This window comes from Salmo salar, chromosome 02 (assembly GCF_965601325.2).
Source record: "Salmo salar chromosome 02, fSalSal1, whole genome shotgun sequence".
Lineage (NCBI taxonomy): Eukaryota > Metazoa > Chordata > Actinopteri > Salmoniformes > Salmonidae > Salmo > Salmo salar.
The window spans coordinates 11,722,179-11,748,043 of record NC_138292.1 but is presented as its reverse complement, the minus strand read 5'-3'; the positions used below and the strand labels follow the sequence as shown (position 1 = coordinate 11,748,043).

General features: G+C 42.9%; 2 protein-coding genes across 5 annotated transcripts in view; one reads left to right on the top strand and one right to left on the bottom strand.

The window, feature by feature from the left end:
- LOC106574139 (FH1/FH2 domain-containing protein 3) overlaps positions 1 to 8,697 on the bottom strand; it is a 273,559-nt gene extending 264,862 nt beyond the window's left edge. For 2 of the 3 annotated variants that reach the window (XM_082959705.1, XM_082959707.1), the window contains exon 1: positions 8,071 to 8,695. In XM_082959705.1, coding sequence (XP_082815831.1) covers positions 8,071 to 8,235 — 165 coding nt within the window. In that variant the 5' untranslated portion in view covers positions 8,236 to 8,695. Of the gene's footprint in view, positions 1 to 8,070 lie in introns of all 3 variants that reach the window. The other variant, XM_082959703.1, reaches the window with a different exon arrangement.
- Positions 8,698 to 10,075: 1,378 nt separating this feature from the next.
- LOC123733393 (sodium-dependent neutral amino acid transporter B(0)AT1) lies at positions 10,076 to 25,451 on the top strand. Of its 2 annotated transcripts, XM_082959715.1 has the most exons (12): positions 10,076 to 10,397; positions 17,134 to 17,274; positions 17,431 to 17,568; positions 18,381 to 18,562; positions 18,761 to 18,871; positions 19,127 to 19,239; positions 22,282 to 22,410; positions 22,757 to 22,913; positions 23,270 to 23,474; positions 23,717 to 23,876; positions 24,778 to 24,940; positions 25,189 to 25,451. In XM_082959715.1, exons 1-12 carry the CDS (start codon positions 10,193 to 10,195, stop codon positions 25,369 to 25,371), a joined length of 1,887 nt encoding a protein of 628 aa, XP_082815841.1. In that variant the 5' UTR covers positions 10,076 to 10,192; the 3' UTR covers positions 25,372 to 25,451. The 2 variants fall into 2 exon arrangements, with proteins under 2 accessions (XP_082815841.1, XP_082815843.1); XM_082959717.1 differs by lacking the exon at positions 18,761 to 18,871.
- The last annotated feature ends 414 nt before the right edge of the window (positions 25,452 to 25,865 follow it).

Genomic DNA, 25,865 nt, shown 5'->3' with positions numbered 1-25,865 from the left:
GTGTAGTAGGCCTATACAGAGACAGACAACACAAGGCAGAGAGAAAAGTATCATTGTTCTAGTTTGTCAAATATGCGCCACAAACTAGCTGCATCGAGAGCGGTACCCACTACCCGCTGAAGAAAAACAACCAATGTGAAAATCCCAATACTAACTGTTTTGGAAATTAAAATTGTGATTTGTCCCGGCTCTGATGTGGTTCCATTTCCTCCCCTTGAATTACTGTAACTTAATTAAACATGGAGAAAGGGCAAAGGGAGGTTGCTAACTGGAAAAGACATTATGGAGGGGAGCAGCTTTGATCTGTTCAGCCACTCGTGTTTGTTTTTGGCTGTACTGCAGCGCCCAAGGACTGTGTCAAGATGGAGAAGTGGAACAAAACATGTGGTCAGCTAGGATAACACACTTACTGACTGAAACTGTCTTGTCTCTTTCCTTTAAAGCAATATAAAGCAACAACAAAAAATGGTATTATTGGAAACATTCTTCTCAAAGTTCTACCTGAAATATCACAGGCAGCACACAAAGCTGATCTATTCAGGAGTGGACAGACACAGTGAAGAGCTACCCTTGGGAAAACAGACTACTTCATGGCCTGGGATAAGTTTTCTTTAAGATGCTCTTACTGTAAGTCTGAGAGATAGAGTTTCAGCAGATTACAGGACAGATTCAGCACTGACAGGATATCCAGTGTTTTGTACAGGCCAAAGTTTAGGCCTACTATATTTAGGTCCATGAGGAGCAGGTATGCCTTGAAGACCTATAGGATGGAATGGAATGGGTGTGACATGAAACTAAGCAGGACATGGAAAGGACTAAAAATACTAATATCATCTATCCAGGGGTCTATCATCTATAAAGAGACACTAGACAAATCATCTTGGACTGACAGGATTACATAACAGAACAACATACAGTACAAGGCGATTGTTTCAGTCTAGTGTAGGACGTTGTGAGTCCACTTCTGTTCATACAACTGATACAGAAATATAGAAATACAGAAAATGAACAGACTACAGAAAAGACATTGAGTTCCTCTTCTCTTAAGACACTCTAACACAGTATACTCAGTATCAAGAGCTGAAATGGATAAAAACATGGGGCAGAAGTCAAAGCAGTAACCAGCAATTAGTGTGAATCCAAGAAATGCATTTCTCTCTACATAGAGGTTATGACACAAAACCTCGGCAAGTCAGGCCAGAGCAGACAGGCCACACTAGTGAAGCACACACACACACACACACACACACACACACACACACACACACACACAGTCTCTCTTTTGGCTATAATAGACCCAATGGATTACAGATCACAGCCTTAGTATCCGAGCCAGAAATGCCTTAGTGATCCACAGAAATGGCCCTTAATCCATGACCAGTGCTCATAGATTAACGGCAGTGGCAGGAGATGTGTTGTCTCCTGCCCAGCCCAGGATTTGAACCCGAGCAACAAGGCCCTGTGGTCCCAGAGTCCAGAGAAGTAACCACCAATCCTGCTCACAGTCTCACACTGAGGCCTGGCCTCTCCCTACCACCGCACTGTGGTCCATCGGCCAGAGAGGCAGGCAGTTAAGCAGTGACAGCTAAAAATAAAGAACATACAATTCTCCAACTCAAAATGCAATCTCACCCTCAATTTCTTCCTGCAGCTGCGTTGTTGCGGGCGTAGAGGCTGACAAGGGGAAAAAATACCCCAAGTTTTGGGATTTACAAATAACTCACTTATCAGCGCTGCATGTAAAAAATGTTTAACACTATTTATTTGTGGGGGGAATGAACAATTGGAAACTTTTGTGTGCCCTTTACTTGAGGGTTTCAGATGGAACCAGTGAACGTTCTGATGGCACTGCCTCTACAGTACATAAAGTCTGGGCAGAGTTCCAACCTTATTTCTGTCTACGGTGGATATGTCGTCTGTGGTCTCTTTCCCAAGACAGTGGAATTAGCACGCTCTTTAAAATACACTATACACATGAGAGAGACCACAACAGTAATCTTCTGTCGAGCATGCAAGGGATGAGCCTGAACAAGGAGCTACAGTAGCTCTGTGTGAATGTAGAACTCTATGCTCCTAAAACACAGACAAACTTGGAGACTGACAGGCCAAACCTCAACTGTACATAACAATGTGTAATACCGTCCACCCACAGAACAAACCTGGAATAATTAGCAGGAAGACAATCTTCACAAAGAAGTGAATTTGTTAAAGAGTGTGTACATCTTTCAACGACTGACTGTCCTGCATTCCCCTCTGCCCTCGCATAGCGTTGAAGCGTGTCAGAGCGGATGCTTTCTGGCATTCCAAATAAAATGACCCTGACCCCTCAGACTATTTTAGAAAGGCAGGAAAATATCGGAAGAAGTGACAAAGAAAAAAGCGACTTGACTATGTTTCTTTGAACTATTGCTTTTGCTCAGTATGTGAACATTTTCATTGGGCAGTACATCTGTGATGAACTGTGGCATAGGGTGCAATCCCAAATGGCACCCTATTCCCTTTATAGTGCACTTCCTTTGAAGAGAGCTCTGGTACAGAGTAGTGCACTATAGGGAACATGGTGCCATATCAAATCAAATCACATTTGATTGGTCGCATACACATATTTATCAGAGGCTATCGCAGGTGTAGTGAAATGTTTGTGTTCCTAGCTCCAACAGTGCAGTGATATCTAACGATACACAACAATACACACAAATCCCCAAAATTAAGAAATGAAGAAATACAGAAAATATTAGAAAGAGCAATGTCAGAGTCCAGAATAAAAATAAATATGTATATGGTGGTGTGTATAGACAGTATGGACAGTATATGAATAGAAAAGGTGTGTACAGCAGTAGTTATATAGGATGAGCCTGGACTAGAATACAGTATATACATATGAAGTGGGTAAAACAGTATGTAAACATTATTAAAGTGACCAGTGTTCAATGACTATGTACATAGGGCAGCAGTCTCTAAGGTGCAGGGTAGAGTACAGGATGGTAGCCGGCTAGTAACAGTGACTATGTTCAGGGCAGGGTACTGGGCGGAGGCCTGCTGGTGGTGACTGTTTAACAGTCTGATGGCCTGGAGATAGAAGCTGTTTTTCAGTCTCTCGGTCGCAGCTTTGATGCACTGTCTCCGGCCTTCTAGATGGTAGCGGGGTGAACAGGCCGTAGCTCGGGTGGCTGAGGTCCTTCATGATCCTCTTGGCCTGACCGTGACTCCAGGTGCTGTAGATGTCCTGGAGGGCAGGCAGTGTGCCCCCGGTGATGCGTTGGGCTGATTGTGGGACACAGCCCTAGCATACTGAATGCACTCTGTCTATTCAGTCTGCCTAGTTGTCCAAAAGCAAAATACATTATGCGATGAAATCCTGAGTCAGGCCATGCCTTGTACGTTCTGTTCTATCTAACGCTGATCAAGTATGTTCAGTGGTATCTACACAAAGAGGAAGTTGAGTGCTATTTGAAGGTTAGACTTTGGGTGTAAGTAAAATAACGCAATCAATGCTCGTGCACAAAGAGATTGTAAATCCAACACAAACTGAATATGATACTGACTGTGTGTGAATGCTCACAGGGCATTGTCTATTTGAGCTGATTGTCAATGTCAGCAATGAGAAAGACCAGGCAGGCAGGTCCCCATGGCATCACCATCTCTAGGCAGCCGTCCGCACCGCTCCTCCCCCCCATCCCCAGCCGTCTCCACCTCTCATCCCCAGAGAGACTCCAGTCAGCCAGGTTGGAACTGACAGGAGCAGCAGAGGGAGGGGGCAAGTCTGGGACAACAGCAGCATCTGCTAGTGTGCTGTCCTGTCTGACTCCCCTGGTACATGTGTTAGCACTGGGCTATTAATACCAGTCTGTACATCCACTCTCAGTCATTCCCAGATGTAGCGGGTGGGGAGGCAACTCTGCGAGACACAGGCGGTCAATGGTATGACTGTGCAATTGGGAACATGCATTTCTGTCTTAATGTGTTTGTACGTGTGTTTACTGGTGTCTATGGTAGTAAATACCCACCAATAACTCACTGAAGACAGGTGGATGTGAAAATGTTAAACATAAAGCCGAGAATATTTTCAAGTTTCAACATAGACATAAAGGATAAGGTCTCCCCCTTGAGACAGTCCTCTGGTATCTGCCTGGGCTTTAATTGACAACTACAGCTGCTGCTGTCTGGTTAGCCAGTTGAAGCTAACCGCTAGTGCATCAGCCTTTTCGTTGGCACCCTGCGGTCCCATAGGCCTTCTGCTAAACTGCCATCAGCTTAAACTAAGGCTGGTGCAGCAGGAGATGGAGGCCAATAGAGTGTGGAAACCAAACAAGTACAGCCAGCCTTTTTGTCAGCCTCCCTCTCTCCCCTTTGCCTCAGAGCAGGCAGCAGGGAGAGAGTTCCCTTCCCACCCTGTTGGTCAGAGCAGAGTGGACTGGAATGGGTTCTAGAATGAAAACCAGGCTCTTGTGGTGTTCCACAGCATCCTGTGGGTTCCGTGACGTATTATCTACCAAGCTCTTTTCAAACCCAGTGAAAAAGACAATTGATCTGACAGAATGAAGAAAGATCCCAAATGAACTTTGTATTAGGGACCTGCGTGACTTTTCAACTGGGGCTGAGATGAATGCTCAACATACGAGTCAACTCCTCTGTCTCCAAACCCAATGGGCCTCTCCTCCTCTCCACTCTGTTTAAATGTCATGGTTAGAGGAAGAGGCCCTCTGACAATGTGTTTAGATGCAGATAAATCCAGCAGGACTGGGAAGTAGGTTTATAGCTCAACTGGAGCGGGAGGGATCCTCTGAATGACCATCAGAGACAAAGAATAGCTAAGCATCTGGTTGACATCATTTGTCACTGTTAGGGATTTTATAAAAGAACGCTGAACTCCTGTAACCACAAGGTACTGCAGAAGGAGAGCCCATTTTCTCTCATCTGGTCGAAACTGGCAATACAATGATATGGGTGTAGGCCAACTATTGGCCGAAGCAGACATAACAGTGAATATCTAGGAACATATCGCCTCCTGAAATAAGTGGGGATAAAGGAAGACAGGCATGAGGCATGATTGGCCAAAAAACAATGGTAAATCCAGTGAAGTTGAGAAATGACATTGAAATGGAAAAGGAGGTTAGCTTTGAGGGCTATGTTGAGGACGATAGGTCAAAATGTCTACTAATCAAAAGAGCCAGCCAGTGATTCAGCATAGTTGACACAGAGATGATTAAACAAGGCAAGGATGCTATACCTATGATGTCAGAGTCACAAGAGAGAATTGGTACCGGAAAACATTCTGAGTATAGACTTTCAAAGACTGGTTAATCAAAATTACAAGCAGTGTGTAAATACCATTGTGTATGAACAATAGATCACTGGATGAGGTCTAAAACGACCAAATAGAAGCGGGGAAATCGGAGTTGTAAGTCAAAGTTGTGCAAAGAACCACAAGATGACAAGATGTCAAACATAGTTTAGCGTTAACTGTTACATTTCTTTCTTTCTTCATTTGTTTGTCTTTTCACTAAAACCTCACAATAATATTGTCTTTCTCAGCGACCCCGTTAGACACCAAAGGGCACATTAGCCATTGTGTGGTTGTTGCATCAGTCCTCTACGACAGTGGTTCCCAACCTTTTTTTAGTTATTGTACCACCAACTGAATTTAGCTCTGCCCGGAGTACCCCTGAAGTACCCCCTCATGTGTATTTTACCAGTAGGCCTATGGTCCTGGTGTAACAGTTTAGCTTCCGTCCCTCTCCTCACCCCAACCTGGGCTTGAACCAGGGACCATCTGCACACATCAACAACTGAAACCCTACTTCAGGTCTCAGAGCGAGTGACGTCACTGATTGAAACGCTATTAGCGCACACCAACGCTAACTAGCTAGCCATTTCACATCGGTTACACTCACCCCCCTTTTGACCTCCTCCTTTTCCGCAGCAACCAGTGATCCGGGTGACGGCACCAATGTAACAGTTTAACTTCCATCCCTCCTCGCCCCAACCTGGGCTTGAACCAGGGACCCTCTGCACACATCAACAACTGACACCCACGAAGCATCGTTACCCATCGCGCCACAAAAGCCACAGCCCTTGCAGAGCAAGGGGAACAACTACTTCAGGTCTCAGAGCGAGTGACGTCACCCGATGGAAACGCCATTAGCGCGCACCACCGCTAACTAACTAGCAATTTCACATCGGTTACACTGGTTGGGAATCACTGTTCTACGGTAATATAGTCATTGTTAGGTTGCAAAGAGAGTGTATATTACTGTAAATGTTCTAGGTTTACCAGTAAACTACAAGAATGTTGCTATCTTTCAAAGATTTGATGTAATCTGTCACAAGACATCTAGTGGCCCTTTTGGGTACTTCAGGTTATCTCAGGTGTCTAATTATCTCTGGTCCTCTCTCCGGCCTTATCACAAGTAAAATATAGGAAATCATTGAATAAGATGAATTTTAAAACAGAAAATAGAATGACAAAGCTGTAAAACATTCTCTTAAAAATAAACCATCAACTTAGTAAATATCATTGGTGTTTAATATGAGGGTTTCAGCATGAAATATCCTCTTTTTTACACACTTGTATTATTTTACTATGTCGTCAACATGTATTTGTTGTAAATGTTTTGTCGTCAAACTGGTGACGGGTGTGAAAAAAGTCAATAGTTGGAAGAGTTGCAGAGTTAATTGAAAATAATGCCATTGTTGATTAGATGCTTTTTTTATTAATTAGACCATTTATATTTCAACCATATGGTCTATTTACTAGAAACTCATGGACAATATGGACACAGATATAACAAATGAATACTATATATATTCATATATATTTTGTTAAGTTATTCAAGTATAAATTACAAAGGTTACATTAGATTGCCATAGATTTTCTGTTAATTACCACATTTACTGGTAGCTTTGCAACCCTAGTTGTGGTGAAGAGATCAGGTCAACTAAACAGAGCTTTACTGTTGTGGTCACCATTGAACTAGTCTCAGAAATTCCAGACCTAGGGCAACAGGAACATGGTTAATGTGGGCTAGGCAAGGCAACCCATCTGCCTAGGGAGAATACCATGTAACGGTCACAGCTGCTTGTCCCCCTGACCAAGGCCATGGCATGGCAGTCTAGTTCACACCCGTCCAATCTATAGTCTGTGTCCCAAATGGAAGCCAATCCCCTAGGTATGTAGTACACTTCTTTTGACCTAGTTCCTCTGAGTTATGGAATGCTGAATACCCTATGGGCCGTTGTCAAAAGCAGTGCTCTATATAGGGAATAGGGTGCTCTTTGGGACACAGCCTAGGTCTGTCCATCCATTCCAGCATGGTCCTCATCAGCTGTCCATGCATGCAGCGCTCCACTAGACTCCAGTGAATACCACACGAACACTGCTCCTAAAACTAGCCCTCTGGCACTTTATTCATAGGTTGTTTACATTTTGGAAATGGTCTGAATTGACTGTCAAACCAATGATGTCTCATTCTCCCAGGCCAGTAGCATCAATCAAGAGGATGTTTACTTTACACCCATTAATGGTTTCTCCATCCTGATTAGAGGAAAGTATTAATGCCACTGAGCTGTGGATTACATGCAGTCATTGCTATTGTGGGGAGTCATAGCCATGGATATCCTGTGTAGGCTGACCCAAATCACTGATGTACAGTACAGTACCCATCCTGAAACCTGTTAACACTTGACTGGACGCTTGATTATGATTGGTTACATTTGGTCCTGAAATAGATCGATATGTCCTCCATTTCAGAAAAAAATATCTAATCATTAACTTTTGTCATACTGGTGACTCAGTGGTGCCAAAGCCTAAAACTAATTCACATGTGAAAGTGAACACAGTAAAATAACTATGTTGACTAACAATTTTGAGTCAGGGATATGAGTTTGCAACAGTTACAATTGCATTATTATGTCATTACCATTGACATCACTGTTCTAGGACGTCAATATTGATATGACAAAACAACCCAAATTGGCTACATTCTCCAATTTCTATGGATAGAAAAATTGCAAAGCATTCAAAAAAATCCAGTTGCCAGAACTAATAAAGACATACAACACTTGACATACCTTGTGTGGGGCTTTGAGAAGCCTGTGGACTCCAGCAATCTGATTGATAAGGGGGATATCTTCCCTGAAAGTGTACTGAGGCGGTCTGGTCGGCTCAGGAAAATTGGTGCTGTTGAATGGATCAGTATCATCTAAGAACTGTACCCTGCATACAAACGTAGCCATGATGTTGTATCCATGCAAGACGGTTTTTTAGAACTCAGGTTTCAAAAAGTAGAAGCGCTCCGTCTGGAGAAATCCTTTGATATGACGCGCAACCCCGCGCCCGACTGCTGGTCCCAGCAGCAAATCCAAATCCACCGAGCTGTCAGGTTTTCTGCAGCAGGCAGCAAGTCCTGCTCTGCTCCCTCAATTATCGATGCACCCTCCTCTCCATTCGCCCCATACAGGCTCACAGAAATAAAGACACTGAACGCCGTCACACGGTAATATAAATCCAGTATCCCTCGTCCTGTCCTGAAGTATTTTCCAGCTATTATTCTCTCGTTCAGAATAATGTAAATTGTGTAGCGATGAGAGGGACGGCAGTATCCAAGGGCATTGCAGGCAGCCAGGCTGGCAAGGTGCTGAAGCAGACTGCGCTGAGGACGGTACTGCTAGACTTGTGGCGTCTGACGGTAACGTTAGTGGGATAGGGACTCCCTCCTCTAGCGCAAACTCGGCCAGTAGCAGCAGACAGCGCTGTCAGGGCGATGCAGGACGGGACCTTCACATTATATGCGTGTTGGTGACCTCCTGTGGCCGTGTGAAGAGAGGCTTGAAATACAATGCATTGTTGCCTGTAGCCTGTGGGGACAGTACAGTAGCTTACTGACAGATACTGAAACTTTGGAAGATTGTTGTTGTATGAATTGATTGGATAAAGGAAAATGATATGTTACCTATAGCTATAATTATATTAATAACGATGATGATTTGTTCTGGTTTTGTGTTGCCATGTTCAAATCAAAATCAAATCAAATTGTATTTGTCACATGCCCGAATACAACAGTTTGTATTCTGTTGTATTCTGTTTACAACAGTTTGTTGTATTAATTACAAATAATTCCACTCAGTGGTGATAACTTTGGTAAGTATTCAGGTGAGTGAACAGTAGGAGCATTGGGCCAGTAACTGAAAGATCGCTGGATCGAATCCCCGAGCTGACAAGGTAAAAAAAATATGTTGATCTGCCCCTGAGCAAGTCAGTTAACCCACTGTTCCCTGGGCATTGATGACGTGGATGTCAAGTCAGTTAACCCACTGTTCCCTGGGCATCAGTGACGCGGATGTCAAGTCAGTTAACCCACTGTTCCCTGGGCATCGATGACGTGGATGTCAAGTCAGTTAACCCACTGTTCCCTGGGCATCGATGACGCGGATGTCAGGTCAGTTAACCCACTGTTCCCTGGGCATCGATGACGTGGATGTCGATTAAGGCAGCCACCCACACCTCTCTGATTCAGAGGGGTTGGGTTAAATGTGGAAGACACATTTCAGTTGAATGCATTCAGTTCTACAACTGACTAGGTCTCCCCCTTTCCCATTCTGCTGAGCAATCAAAACACTGATTTTCTGTAGATGAGAGATGCAAGGAACATGATTAAGGCCAGGGTTTTTACCTGACCATCAGACATGATCAAAGAAACACTCTGGGCCTAAACATGATTACTGATCTATAATCATAAACCATCTACCTGGCCATACATTTTGCTGAGCTTATTTTTTACACCTGAAGTTGATCACCTCTGACATTGAATGTTGAACCCTATAGCCTAGAGGTTAAACATCAGTATCTGAACCTCGGGTGTTATAAACATCATTATCAGAAAGAGTGCACAGTAGGATATGCAAAGAGATACAGGATGGCTCTGTGCATCCCTGACACCTCCCTCTCAGATAATATATCAATTATTGTTGAACGTGTTGTTTTGGTTGAGTCACACTTGACAAGATAACTTCACGTGTCACTCTTCAGCTTGGTAAAGCAATCATCTACTAAAACAAGTTCAGTTGAAAGGCTGTTTTGCAAAGTTGGCAACCAGTTTTTCCACACCTCAGCTAGTGTACCAGCTACCAGTAACCTATAAATCAGCTCTCCCCTGTCACACTGCTGAACCTGGCCATCTACACTGGAGGAACCATGAGACTACAGCTGCCCAACCCAGGCCTGGAAGACAGGATCCTGTCCCATGAGGAGCTGGACAAGCTGGAGACGGAAGAGGCTGGGAGTGGAGACAGGCCCAAATGGGACAACAAGACCCAATACATGCTCACCTGCGTGGGGTTCTGTGTGGGGCTGGGGAACGTATGGAGATTCCCTTACCTTTGCCAGAGTCATGGGGGAGGTAGGTGTTGTAGTGCTGTGGTGGGGTTGGATGGGGTGTGGTTGAATGGGGTTGGCTGTGGTGTGGTGTGGTTGGATGGGGTATGGTGTGGTTGGATGGGCTGTGGTGTGGTTGGATGGAATTGGATGGGGTTGGATGGTTTGTGGTGTGGTTGGATGGGGTTAGATGGGCTATGGTGTGGTGTGGTTGGATGGGATTGGATGGGGTTGGAAGGGTTGGATGGGTTGTGCTGTGGTGTGGTGTGTGGTTGGATGGGGTTGGATGGGCAGTGGTATGGTTGGATGGGTTGAATGGGATGTGCTGTGGTGTGGTGTGGTGTGGTTGAATGGGCTGTGGTGTGGTTGGATGGATTGAATGGGTTGTGCTGTGGTGTGGTGTGGTTGGATGGGTTGAATGGGATGTGCTGTGGTGTGGTGTGGTTGGATGGGCTGTGGTGTGGTTGGATGGGTTGAATGGGTTGTGCTGTGGTGTGGTGTGGTTGGATGGGTTGAATGGGATGTGCTGTGGTGTGGTGTGGTTGGATGGGCTGTGGTGTGGTTGGATGGGTTGAATGGGTTGTGCTGTGGTGTGGTGTGGTTGGATGGGTTGAATGGGATGTGCTGTGGTGTGGTGTGGTTGGATGGGCTGTGGTGTGGTTGGATGGGTTGAATGGGTTGTGCTGTGGTGTGGTGTGGTTGGATGGGCTGTGGTGTGGTTGGATGGGTTGAATGGGCTGTGCTGTGGTGTGGTGTGGTTGGATGGGCTGTGGTGTGGTTGGATGGGTTGAATGGGTTGTGCTGTGGTGTGGTGTGGTTTGATGGGCTGTGGTGTGGTTGGATGGGTTGAATGGGATGTGCTGTGGTGTGGTGTGGTTGGATGGGCTGTGGTGTGGTTGGATGGGTTGAATGGGTTGTGCTGTAGTGTGATGTGGTTGGATGGGGTTGGATGGGCTGTGGTGTGGTTGGATGGGTTGAATGGGTTGTGCTGTGGTGTGGTGTGGTTGGATGGGGTTGGATGGGCTGTGGTGTGGTTGGATGGGTTGAATGGGTTGTGTTGTGGTGTGGTTGGATGGGGTTGGATGGGATCACTTGTATAGGAAAGCTCATGTACTTATCTGATTTGCGTGATGAACAATCTGTATTTGGTGACCGTGGGAAAATACTGATTTTGCTTTACTTTACAGTGTTCTTATTATTGTAGGTGCAGTTTAACCCATATTCTAATTACACATTGCACACATTGTTCCACTGTTCTCAGGTACATTAAGTGTACTTACAATACAATAAAAACACAGAACTAATGAGAACAGTGAAAAACATGTCTGCTGTTTATGTCACTAGTTTATGTGTACCGTAATCTCCGGACTATTAAGCGCACCTGAATATAAGCCGCACCCACTGAATTAAAAAAAAAATATTATTTTGAACATAAATAAGCCGCACATGTCTATAAGTCGCAGGTGCCTACCGGTACATTGAAACAAATGAACTTTACACAGGCTTTAACGAAACACGGCTTGTAACAAAAATAAATAGGCTTTAACGAAACACGGCTTGTAATAAAAATAAATAGGCTTTAACGAAACATGGCTTGTAACAAAAAATACAAAATTAGCAGTAAGCTTTAGTTGTCTTTTTGCACTGAGTCAATTCCTCACGCTGCTGTTTCCAACGTCTTATCATCGACTCATTAAGACCAAGCTCCCGTGCAGCAGCTCTATTTCCTTTTCCAACAGCCAGATAAATCGCCTTCAACTTGAAAGCTGCATCATATGCATTTCTCCGTGTCTTTGCCATGATGAGGGTGACAAAATGACTACCGTAATCAGAACGATGGGAAGTTCGAGAGTGCTCGATTTAATCTAAACAGTAAACAAAAAAGTTGTTTGACCTTAACCCGTTCGGCTATTTCATTGGTCTAATGAAAGCTTCATGCCGCCAAAAAACTGAGCACGTCACAAAATGTGTTTTAAAAAAAAAAAAAAAATTGAAAGCGAGAAAAATCCATATATTAGCCGCGTCATTGTTTAAGCCGCGATGTTCAAAGCTGGGAAAAAAGTTGCGGCTTATTGTCCGGAATTTACGGTAGTCTAACCATGGTGATCTGTCTCTATGGAGGCTCCATGGTGATCTGTCTCTGTGGAGGCTCCATGGTGATCTGTCTCTGTGGAGGCTCCATGGTGATCTGTCTCTGTGGAGGCTCCGTGGTGATCTGTCTCTATGGAGGCTCCATGGTGATCTGTCTCTATGGAGGCTCCATGGTGATCTGTCTCTATGGAGGCTCCATGGTGATCTGTCTCTATGGAGGCTCCGTGGTGATCTGTCTCTATGGAGGCTCCGTGGTGATCTGTCTCTATGGAGGCTCCGTGGTGATCTGTCTCTATGGAGGCTCCATGGTGATCTGTCTCTATGGAGGCTCCATGGTGATCTGTCTCTATGTAGGCTCCATGGTGATCTGTCTCTATGTAGGCTCCATGGTGATCTGTCTCTATGGAGGCTCCATGGTGATCTGTCTCTATGGAGGCTCCATGGTGATCTGTCTCTATGGAGGCTCCATGGTGATCTGTCTCTATGGAGGCTCCGTGGTGATCTGTCTCTATGGAGGCTCCGTGGTGATCTGTCTCTACGGAGGCTCCATGGTGATCTGTCTCTACGGAGGCTCCATGGTGATCTGTCTCTACGGAGGCTCCATGGTGATCTGTCTCTGTGGAGGCTCCATGGTGATCTGTCTCTGTGGAGGCTCCATGGTGATCTGTCTCTGTGGAGGCTCCGTGGTGATCTGTCTCTACGGAGGCTCCATGGTGATCTGTCTCTATGGAGGCTCCATGGTGATCTGTGTCTATGTAGGCTCCATGGTGAGCTGTCTCTATGGAGGCTCCATGGTGATCTGTCTCTATGGAGGCTCCATGGTGATCTGTCTCTATGGAGGCTCCATGGTGAGCTGTGTCTATGTAGGCTCCAGCACCACAAACACTGCATTTCATTAGCTAATGTAGTAACTTATTACTACTACTTATGCTGACAGGCCTTGTATAGGTGTTAAAGCTTGATTTACATCACACCTCCAGTCATATTGACTTGTCAATGACTGATGGAGAGGACATGCCTGGAGTCTATAGATAGATCCCAGGAAAAATACCTAACTGATTGTCAGTTAGTATTAATTTAGTTATTAATTTGCACTTTGCCCATGTCGCCAAACACATGATGCTACAGTGCCTTCAGAAAGTATTCATACCCCTTGATTTATTCCACATTTTGTTGTGTTACAGCCTGAATTCAATTATATTTATTTGAATTCACTATTCACAATCTACACACAATACCCCATAATGACAAAGTGAAAACATGTTTTTAGAAATGTTTGCAAATGTGTTGAAATATACATTTTAGAAAAGTATTCACACCCCTGAGTCAATACATGTTAGAATCACCTTTGGCAGCAATTACAGCTGTGAGTCTTTCTGGGTAAGTCTTTTAAAGCTTTGCACACCTGGATTGTACAATATTTGCACATTATTATTTTTAACATTCTTCTAACTCAAGTTGGTTGTTGATCATTGCTAGACAGCCATTTTCAAGTCTTGCCATAGATCTTCAAGCTGATTTAAGTAAAATCTGTAACTAGCCCACTCAGGAACATTGAACGTCGTCTTGGTAAACAACTCCAGTGTATATTTGGCCTTGTGTTTAAGGTTATTGGCCTGCTGAAAGGTGAACGTCTCCCAGTGTCTGTTGGAAAGCAAACTGAACCAGGTTTTCCTCTAGGATTTGGCCTGTGCTTAGTTCTATTAGGTTTCGTTTTATCCTATAAATCTCCCCAGTCGATGACAAGCATACCCATACCATGATGCAGCCACCACCATGCTTGAAAATATGAAGAGTGGTATTCAGGGATGTGTTGTGTTGGATTTGTCCCAAACATAACACTATGTATTCAGGACATAAAGTTCATTCAAATTTTTTGCATTATTACTTTAGTGCTTTATTTCATAAAGGATGCATGTTTCGGAATATTTTTTGTTCTATACAGGCTTCCTTTTAACTCTGTAAATTAGTTTAGTATTGTGGAATGACTACAATGTTGTTGATCCATCCTCAATTTTCTTATATCACAGCCATTAAACTCTGTAACTGTTTTAATAACCCTCCTGTTGAGTTCGTTTCATGTTAATTCATTCTGTGTTCCCGGTCCAAAATGACCGCCCCATTATAGCTGATTATAAATCCATAATAATACATACATTATCACCTAATGTTGTGTTAGATCTTTTTATCAACTTAAGTTCTTGTGAACATTACAAGTTTTGAACTTCTATTTGCTATTTATGGCCTGTTGGCCTCATTGACCTGAGCTCATACAACTAGTTTTTGAGTAGAAAAAGCATAATGTATGGATTATTTTGACTATAACAAATACTCAGATGAAACATATTGTGCTATTTATCACAGACTACTTTGTGTCAAAGTTTAACAAGGACTCTCTCCTCCTCACCAGTGTCATGATCAAAGATATGATCAAGAGCCTCACATACAGTATATTGTTTGGTCATTGTGCTGCCACAGAATGAATTGTGAGCAAGGCCTCAAAAAAAGCTTTATATACCAGAGCTGCGAGAAAAGTTATAAATATTATTGAAACAATGTTGAGATTGTTTGTGAGAATACCAACAGGTGTGGTTCCCGTGGGGGAAAGATTCTATTGGGGAAAGGTTCCTGTGGGGGTTGCCATGGAAGCCAAGAAGGGGAGTGAGGTGTGTGTGTGTGTGTGTGTGTGTGTGTGTGTGTGTGTGTGTGTGTGTGTGTGTGTGTGTGTGTGTGTGTGTGTGTGTGTGTGTGTGTGTGTGTGTGTGTGTGTGTGTGTTCAAACACACGTGCATGTGGGGGTCTGGGAGAGGAAGTGTGTCCATCTGATGAATGGGCATGTGCTTGAACTCAATTTTATACACTAATTGTAGTCTCACCCATTCATTTCTAATGACCGGTCATTTTTGACCGGGAACACCACAGGTGTACAAAAGTTAAATAAAACACCCAAAATGTATTTTGTGTGTTCAGATGCCCTGTGTGGACAAAGTCATGGAACCTTATGACAATCAGATTAAATGAACTACATTTTCAGAGAGAAACCTTGTAAATCTGTCAAATTCGACCGGAACCCAGCAGGAGGGTTAAAGTCCATTGGCCTCATGGTAAAATCCCTGAGCGGTTTCCTTCCTCTCCGGCAACTGATTTAGGAAGGACACCTACATATTTGTAGTGACTGGGTGTACTGATACACCATCCAAAGTGTAATTAATAACTTCACCATGCTCAAAGGAATATTCAATGTCTGCTTTTTTTGTATCCTTCTACCAATAGTTGCCCTTCTTTGCAAGATATTGGAAAAAGTCGCTGGTCTATGTAGTTGGATCTGTTTTTGAAATTCACTGCTTGACTGAGGAACCTTATAGATAAAGGTATGTGTGGGGTACAGAGATGAGGTAGTCATTAAAAAATAATGTAAAACACTTTACTGTAGAGTCCATGCAACTTATTGTGACTTGTTAAGCACATTTTTACTCCTGAACTTATTTAGGCTTGCCATAACAAAGGGGTTGAATACTTACATTTTCAGCTTTTCATTTTTTATTCATTTGTAAGAATTTCACAAAACATAATTCCACTTTGACATGATGAGGTATTGTGTGTAGGCCACGGACACAACGTCTCAATTGAATCCATTTTAAATTCAGACTGTAACACAACGAAATGTGGAAAAAGTCAAGGGGTGTGAATACTTTCTGAAGACACTGTATAGCCATCTACTGTATTGTTGGCAAACATTGAGAAGACTATTTCTAATGGTTATACACTGGGATAATGAGGGCTGTAACTACAGCATGTGTTCTCTTGTGCCGACCCAGGGTAGATAGGGTGCTGTAGCCCAGTAAAATCCACCCAGTGTGATAAATAGAATGAAACACTTCTGCTCTTATCTTATCTAAATACAGAGAGAGTGCCTAAATGGACTTACGGTTACATCCCATCACGTTCTATGGAAACCGTTTGACTACAAGTGCCAGAATGACACATAAGGACTGTTAAGGCAGATAAAGACTGTTATCTACTGAAGATTGATAATGGACAGGAAAGCCTTGAGAAGTGTTTGTTGTGAACTGAGGGAGAATCACTTGCACATTGAACCACCAACACCATCACTATCCCGTGCCACAGTAAATCCTTTACTTCAGCCATTCCTGCCTGCAACAGGTGTATTGACTTGTCTCCTTAAAAGGACATCAGTGTTATGTGATTCCCAAGTGGTTTTATTGTTTCTCTCCATCTGTTTCTATCCTTTTTTTGGCAGTATGTTTACATAGACAGGTATGTGTATCTATGAGCCCTGTTTTTATCCATACCCCAGTACAGGTGTTTCATATTTAAATTTGAACCTTTATTTAACTAAGCAAGTCAGTTAAGAACAAATTATTATTTAGAATGACAGCCTATCGGGGAACAGTGGGTTAACTGCCTTGTTCAGGGGCAGAACGACAGATTCTTACCTTATCAGCTCGGGGATTCGATCCAGCAACCTTTCGGTTAATGGCCCAACGCTCGAACCACTTGGCTACCTGCCACCCCTATATATGATACAGAAGACTTGTAATATACACTCCATTACATCTGCAGGTGTCTGTATGTCATGAGATGTCACTAAGAGTCATGGATATGTACCAATGATTTAAGAGCTTTGATTGTGGCCCCTTTGTTCTCAGGTGCATTCATGATTCCTTTCCTGATCCTACTGGTTCTAGAAGGTGTTCCCCTGCTCCATCTGGAGTTTGCTATTGGTCAACGTCTAAGGAAAGGCAGTTTAGGCGTGTGGTCAACAATTCATCCTTACTTAGCTGGAGTTGGTAAGCAACACTTTCCCTATCTCTGGTCCAGGGCAAATACATAACGTGCAGTTTGCTGCATGTAAGCAGCAGAGAAACGCCCCGGGACCAGAGCTACACGTGATGCTTCAATAAACCTTAAGTCATCATGGACTCACTGCTCTGTGTTCTTGCCAGGCATAGCGTCCATGTTTGTTTCTTTGATGATCAGCCTGTACTACAACACCATCATGGCCTGGGTGATGTGGTACTTGTTTAACTCCTTCCAAGAGACGCTGCCTTGGAGCCAGTGTCCCCTCAATTACAATCTAACAGGTAAGAGTTCAGTACAGACACAGTCTCCATGCAAGACTGGTAAAAATGAGAAATCAAATCAAATCAAATTGTATTAGACACATGTGCCGAATACAACCGGTGTAGACCTTACAGTGAAATGCTTACTTACAAGCCCCTAACCAACAATGCAGTTAAAAAAAAATACGTATAAGAATAAGAGATAAAAGTGACAAGTAATTAAAGAGCAGCAGTAAAATAACAATAGCAAGACTATATACAGGGGGGTGCCACTCCAGACTCAATGTGTGGGGGCACCGGTTAGTTGAGGTAGTATGTACATGTAGGTAGACTTATTAAAGTGACTATGCATAGATGACAACCGAGAGTAGCAGATGTACTGTATAGTATTTGAGACATTATGGGGGTCAGGGGTCAATTCCATTTAAAATTCAGCAAATTCAGAAAGCCAACAGATATTTCATAGAGGAGAACTGAGAAAAATGTTAGTTTACTTTCTGATTTAATTAATTGAATTGAAATGGAATTGACCTCAACCCTGATAAACATGCTTCACACTCAGGATGACAGCTACATTACAAGGAAGAAGTACATTTATTATGGAATCTGAAGATACTCTACATGTACTATGGCTGAACATTGTCTGCATCCTAAATGCCACCCTATTCCCTATAGTGTAATACTTTTGACCAGAGCTCTATTGGCCCGGGTCGAAAGTATTGCACTAGGGAATAGTGTGCTGTTTGGGATGCAACCTATGTATGAATCATCCAGTCGTGTATGTCTAATTATAATAATGTATTATTTGTAAATTCTTTACCTAAATGTCCCAGGCCTGGTGTCAGAGTGTGAGCAGAGCTCCCCGGTGGATTACTTCTGGTACAGAGAGACCCTGAACACCACCCCAGACATCGGTGAGAACGGGGGTCTACAGTGGTGGATGGTGCTGTGTCTGGTCAGTGCCTGGGCCGTGCTCTATATCTGCATCATCCGAGGCATCGAGACCACTGGGAAGGTAGAGCAGCTCAATCTATCTGAGACCAGGACTACATGTTAACGTTCACATCTATATCCAATTAGGACCAATAACAATGGATGAAAATGGACAAATGGACAAATAAAATAGTATAAAGGAAGTTTTATGTATCATGTCTCAGTGATTGCGAATACAAATAAAGATATAGTGAAATCACTGTCTACCCTCTCATCATAGGCTGTGTATATCACCTCAACGCTACCCTACGTCGTGTTGAGCATTTTCCTGATCAGAGGTCTGACTTTGAAAGGCTCTTTGAGTGGAGTCGTGTTTCTTTTCACCCCGGACGTAAGTCAAGTGTTGTGGTCCAAATGGCAACCTATTCTCTACATAGTGTACTACTTTTGACTACAGCCATATGGGCCCTGGTTAAAAGTAGTGCACTATACAGGGAATAGGATGCCATTTGGGACACCGTTACACTTCACAAAAAAACTCACACTAAAAGAAATGCAAACCCATCCCTGAAATGATATCAGATAAATAGGTCATATATAAATCAGGTAAATGTGATTCATGTAACAAAACGTTGTGTTGTCCCAGTTGACAGAGCTGACCAACCCAACTACCTGGCTGGATGCAGGTGCCCAGGTGTTCTATTCCTTCTCCATAGCATTTGGCGGACTCATCTCTTTTTCCAGCTACAACTCTGTGTAGTAAGTCACAATCATCCATCTAAACTACTATTGTTTAATCAATGTGTTATATATTTTAGAAAAAAGTGTTTTACTATGTTGTATTGGGACACTTTTGAATTGCGTTATAAAGCACGACAACTGTGCTAAAATCGAGCGTTATGGTGTTCATATTAGGACAGGCTCAGTCTCAGCACCTGGGTCTCGTTCCCGCCCTGTGCAACTGGGTCCTGGACTTTCTGATGGGACGCCCCCAGGTGGTGAGGGTAGGAAACAACATCTCCATCCCGCTGATCCTCAACACTAAGGCCCCACAAGGGTGCGTTCTCAGCCCTCTCCTGTCCTCCCTGTTCACCCATGACTGCGTGGCCATGCACGCCTCCAACTCAATCATCAAGTTTGCAGATGACACTACAGTGGTAGGCTTGATTACCAACAACGACAAGACGACCTACAGGGAGAAGGTGAGGGTCCTCGGAGTGTGGTGTCAGGAAAATAACCTCACACTCAAAGTCAACAAAATAAAGGAGATGATCGTCGACTTCAGGAAACAGCAGAGGGAGCACCCCCCTATCCACATCGATGGGACAGTAATGGAGAAGGTGGAAAGTTTTAAGTTCCTCAGCCACAACATCACAAACAAACTGAAATGGTCCACCCACACAGACAGCATTTCTTCAGGAGGCTGAAGAAATTTGGCTTGTCACCGAAAACACTCACAAACTTTTAGAGATGCACAATCAAGAGCATCGGGTCAGACTGTATCACCGCCTGGTATGGCAACTGCTCCGCCCACAACCGTAAGGCTCTCCAGAGGGTAGTGAAGTCTGCACAACACATCATCGGGGGCAAACTACCTGCCCTCCAGGACACCTACACCATCCGATGTCACAGGAAGGACAAAAATATCATCAAGGACAACAACCACACGGGCCACTGCCTGTTCACCCCACTATCATCCAGAAGGCGAGGTCAGTACAGGTGCATCAAAGCTGGGACCGAGAGACTGAAAAACAGCTTCTTTCTCAAGGCCATCAGACTGTTAAACAGCCATCACTAACATTGAGTGGTTGCTGCCAACATACTGACTCAAATCTCTAGCCACTTTAATAATAAAATATTATATGTAATAAATGTATCGCTAGTCACTTTAAACAATGCCACTTTATATAATGTTTACATACCATACATTACTCATCTCATATGTATATACTGTACTCTATAGCATCTACTGCATCTTGCCTATGCCGCACAGCCATCGCTCATCCATATATTTATATGTACTGTTGTGTCTTTGCTATGCCAGATTAAGTGATATGACATGCTATTTTATAAAATAATTTCTCTGTAATTAATATTACCTGATTAAACTAATCATGTAAATGTAATTATCTAGAAAGAATGTTAATAGACCTGTTATCTTCCGAATAAACTCTTAAAGACCTGGTAATCTTTTACCCCAAAAGTAGTCAATCATTAATTGTCACCGTATTCAGTCTCATCTGAACGTCGTAAATTCTTGGTTATCTTCACGAACCCTGGCTAACAAGTTGAATCAGCAATACAACATTTGGTTTAATTATTTATTTTCTAAATAATCACACAGAATTACATATACACAGGATGGATCATACGTTGATTACTAATTATGTCATACAAGAAAACGTCCCTAGTGGACGGAACTGGTATGACGGCCGGTTACACAAAGAAAGGGGGTTGGGTTTGAATGAAAGCGCGGGAAGACTGAGGAACAAAAGGTTTGGGTCGCTATCAGACCTCGTGAAGCTATGCTATTGTAATCTTATGCATTCTAAATAACCGCCCACTTGGAAAAGGAAAATGCAAGAAATATTTACTCTGAGCTGCGCTTCGATAGATTGGTCATAGATGGAAGGCTGGGTTGCCCAGCAGGGATGTCTTGTCCTCTGAAGAATGTCTGGTGGTAAAGTGGATACGTTGTAGTACCGTTGTCGTGTGGTAGATCAAATACTTTGTCCGTCCTTTCCTAGACCACGTTTACAGCTGCAGCTGCTAACTCAACGGCTAGGAGGTAGCTCTTCTTTAGTGAATAAGAGTTCAAAGTTCATACCAGGTTGCCATACTATACACTTATGCTATATTCTGGCTGGTATAGTCGAAATTCATCCTTCCGGCGTGTCGATCGTCACCTCCACGTTGAAATTCGCCCTTTTTAAGGTATGGACAGCAGTCCTCACGTCACCGGGAACACGATGCTAATTTCGTTAGTTTATTGTCGTTCAAACATTCTCAACCAGAGCTCACGCTGAGGTTGGCTTAGTTCTGTAGTTGATATTATCCCTTTTAACGTATGGACAGCAGTCCTCATGTCCTCGGGAACAACAAAGTTACATTTTCGTAAAGGGGCTTATGTAGTGGTGGGAGAGAAGGGCGTGTTTCATAGTTTACAACCAATGTCTGTTCACTTGGGCACTGAGTGAGCAGAGTTTTTACTTTATGAAAACCATTTATGACAGCTAAAATTACATTTCATCTTTTCACAAATAGTTTCATATTTAAACATTTAAATTGCACAACAATTCCATGTGAATCTGACTAGACTTTCCAAGATACATTTCATGTCATCCTATCATCAGTAACAATGTCTCAGACGACAACTGATCTGACATCATATTCTTTAAGTACCAATGCATATTTTCAGCTGGTTGGATTACCGAAATATGGTTCTGTTCCCCACCCTTTTGACGTTACCAGACTCTCTCTATGTTTACAAAGGGCTTTCCAACAGTCACATCTGTAGAGTAGAGAGAGGAAAGGGGGAAGATATTTATGGGGGTCATAAACCTCACCAACACGGCAACGTCATGACAGTACATTCTTATTCATTCCTTTACACTTGTGTACAGTATATAAGGTAGTTGTTGTGAAATTGTTAGATTACTTGTTAGATATTACTGCATGGTCAGAACTAGAAGCACAAGCATTTTGCTACATTCGCATTAACATCTGCTAACCATGTGTATGTGACCAATAACATTTGATTTGATTTGATTTGAGCAGGACGTTGTTGTTTTTGATCCCCAGTAACAACTGTGAACAGGATGCAGTGATCATCTCTGCCGTCAATGGCTTCACCTCCGTCTACGCTGCAACAGTCATCTACACCATCATTGGTTTCAGAGCCACAGAGAGATTTGACAACTGTCTTGGCGGGTAGGAATCTACCCGTCTCTGTAGATGACATGTTCCTACTACAGTACTCACTGCATCCGATATGATATGAGTACAGTTGCCAAAATTCGTCACCTTTCCCAAAATTCCCAGGTTTTTCAGAAATCCCAGTTGGAAGAGTCATGGAATCAGGATGGGATAAGCAGGACATCTGGGAATCCTCCAACCACAATTTCTGTAAAATCGGGGAATTTTGCAACCCTAAATGTACCTAACAGTGCCCCCTACATCCGATATGACAGTATAATAGCCGATGTGACATAGTTAGATGTAATGTTACCACGAAAGTTACCATGACGTCAACTCATTTTCCACAATGATTCTGTAGAAATATCCTGGCACTGCTGAATACATTTGATCTTCCCGAGGGAAACGTCACTGAAAGCAACTATGATCAGGTTCTCCAGAGTCTCAATGGAACACATCCAGAAGTCATTCAGGGACTCAACTTGAAGACCTGTGACTTGAACACTTTCCTCAGCGAGGTATGATTTTTAGGGCTGGTTTCCCAGACACAGATTAACCGTAGTCCCGGACTAAAAAGCATGCTCAATGAGATTCTCCATTGAAAGTGCTTTTTAGTCCAGCAGTAGGCCTAATCTGTAAATGGGAAACCAGAGTTTTAAAGCTAGCTAAGGTCTCTTACGTACATGCTCCACATGCTTTTAATTTCATCGTATAAATACTGACAATATAAGAATATTATTTTAGCTTGACTATATGGCAATGGCAATCCCAAAGGGAACTATACACTGAATATTCTAGTCCTATACAGTGTAGTAACACAATGTTATTTAAAACAGGCTCTAATTCCACTCCTTCTCTATGTGTCTTGCTACAGGGGGTTGAAGGAACTGGTCTGGCCTTTATCGTGTTCACAGAGGCCATCACTAAGATGCCTGTATCTCCTGTTTGGTCAGTCTTGTTCTTCATCATGCTCTTCTGTCTCGGCCTGTCCTCCATGTTTGGCAACATCGAAGGAGTTCTTGTACCACTTCAGGACCTGGGGGTTTTCCCCAAAAGTTGGCCCAAAGAGGCCACCACAGGTGAGACAAGAGTTGGGACAGACTGGGACCGGACATCAGCTCAGGCAACACACCATTAATTTACTTCGGACCAAAACCCCCCGCTGGTCTAAAGATGGACCAGCCTATCTGTCATTTGCCCGAACTGCCCTATGGCCAGTCTGTTTCTGGACAAGTGCAATCCAGACCTATTTTTTCCAATGTTGAGAGATTGAAGCCTCTTTGTTAAATATCTTTAACTCATGTTCTTTATTCTGTTACAGGGATAACATGTGTCCTCTGCTGCATTGTTGGACTGATATTTGTCCAAGGCTCAGGGAACTACTGGCTGTCCCTCTTTGACAGCTTTGCTGGGTCCATTCCTCTGCTGATCATTGCATTCTGTGAGATGGTCGGGGTTGTGTACCTCTATGGTATTGATAGGTGAGTAATACATTAATTCTGTGAGATGGGGGGTTGAGTTCGAAACATTACATCAAATCAAATCAAAGTTTATTTGTCACGTGCGTTGAATACAACAGGTGTAGACCTTACAGTGAAATGCTTACTTACAGGCTCTAACCAACAGTGCAAAAAAGGTATTAGGTGAACAATAGGTAAGTAAGTAAAGAAATAAAAACAACAGTAAAAAGACAGCGAAAAATAACAGCAGTGAGGCTATATACAGTAGTGAGGCTATAACAGTAGCGAGGCTATATACAGGCACCGGTTAGTCGGGCTGATTGAGGTATTATGTACATGTAGATATGGTTAATGTGACTATGCATATATGATAAACAGAGAGTAGCAGTAGCGTAAAAGAGGGTTTGGCAGATGGTGGGTGGCGGAACACAATGCAGATAGCCCGGTTAGCCAATGTGCGGGGGCACTGCTTGGTCGGGCCAATTGAGGTAGTATGCATCAGATGACCTGGCCTCCACAATCACCCGACCTCAACCCAATTGAGATGGTTTGGGATGAGTTGGACCGCAGAGTGAAGGAAAAGCAGCCAACAAGTGCTCAGCATATGTGGGAACTCCTTCAAGACTGTTGGAAAAACATTCCTCATGAAGCTGGTTGAGAGAATGCCAAGAGTGTGCAAAGCTGTCATCAAGGCAAAGGGTGGCTACTTTGAAGTATGTAAAATATAAAATACATTTTTAACACGTTTTTGGTTACTACATGATTCCATATGTGTTATTTTATGGCTTTTACGTCTTCACTATTATTCTACATTGTAGAAAGTAGTAAAAATAAAGAAAAACCCTTTAATGAGTAGGTGTGTCCAGACTTTTGACTGGTACTGTATAATGACAATTGTTTTGTGTGTCTCTCTCTGTGCCAGGTTCAACGATGATATAAAGTTCATGATCGGCCACAAGCCCAACTTCTTCTGGCAGATCACATGGAGATTTGTCAGCCCCGCCATCATGTTTGTCATCTTTGTGTTCTACCTTATCACTAAAGTCACCGAAACGCTCCTATATAAAACCTGGAATCCTGAATCGGTACTGTTTTTGCTCTGTCAAGTCTATAAATCTGTTGAAATCAAAACATTCAAATTGCAACACATAAATGTTGCTGTCATTTGTTTTCAGGCCTCTTAACATACTACTCACAAACAAAGATTTTCCATATGCCTATATTTACATGTATAGCTCCACTAGTCACATAATCTCCATATGGTACAGTACTGTACATTACAGTGACAACACGGACATACTAAAAGCCTTATACCATTCATCTTCCGTTACAGGAAAACTTCCCTACATTGGAGGAGAAGCCCTATCCAGCCTGGATCTATGTGATAATCTTTATCCTGGCAGGGATACCCAGTCTAGCTGTGCCTGGCACTGCTCTCTTCAAATGTTTACGGAGGAAGAGAGATAGAAGTCTGAACAGCAAGAGCTCAAAACAGTCTCTAACCAAATTGACATGAACGACAAGGCTCAGGATGGTACATCCCGTACCTGATTACCCGTAATAACTCCCCACCAATAAAAACTTCATAAATACAAAGCCTTTAACGTTTATTCATTTTCATAAACGTATGTACTGTTTTTATTTATTCATGATTATTTATTTCATTTCTTTCATTCTGTAAAGTGTGTTGTGACTTTAAATTGTGATTTGACTTGATTTTTAGCATAGTATTGCTGTATATCTTGTAAACTGAAATGTCTATGAATGAAAACTGTATTATCTGAGGATGCTTCTTAGATCGAGGACTCCGGACATGTAAGTACATTTTAGTATTTCATTGTAACTTAGAATAACATTAGAGGAATGTAGCTGGCATAAGCTACCTGAGGTCTCTTGAGGTTATAGCAGACATTAAAGGGCTACGGAAAGTGGGAAGCAAACTACATATTGAGTCAATACTGCCATCTATTGGTAAACATAATACTTAACATACACTGAGTGTACAAAACA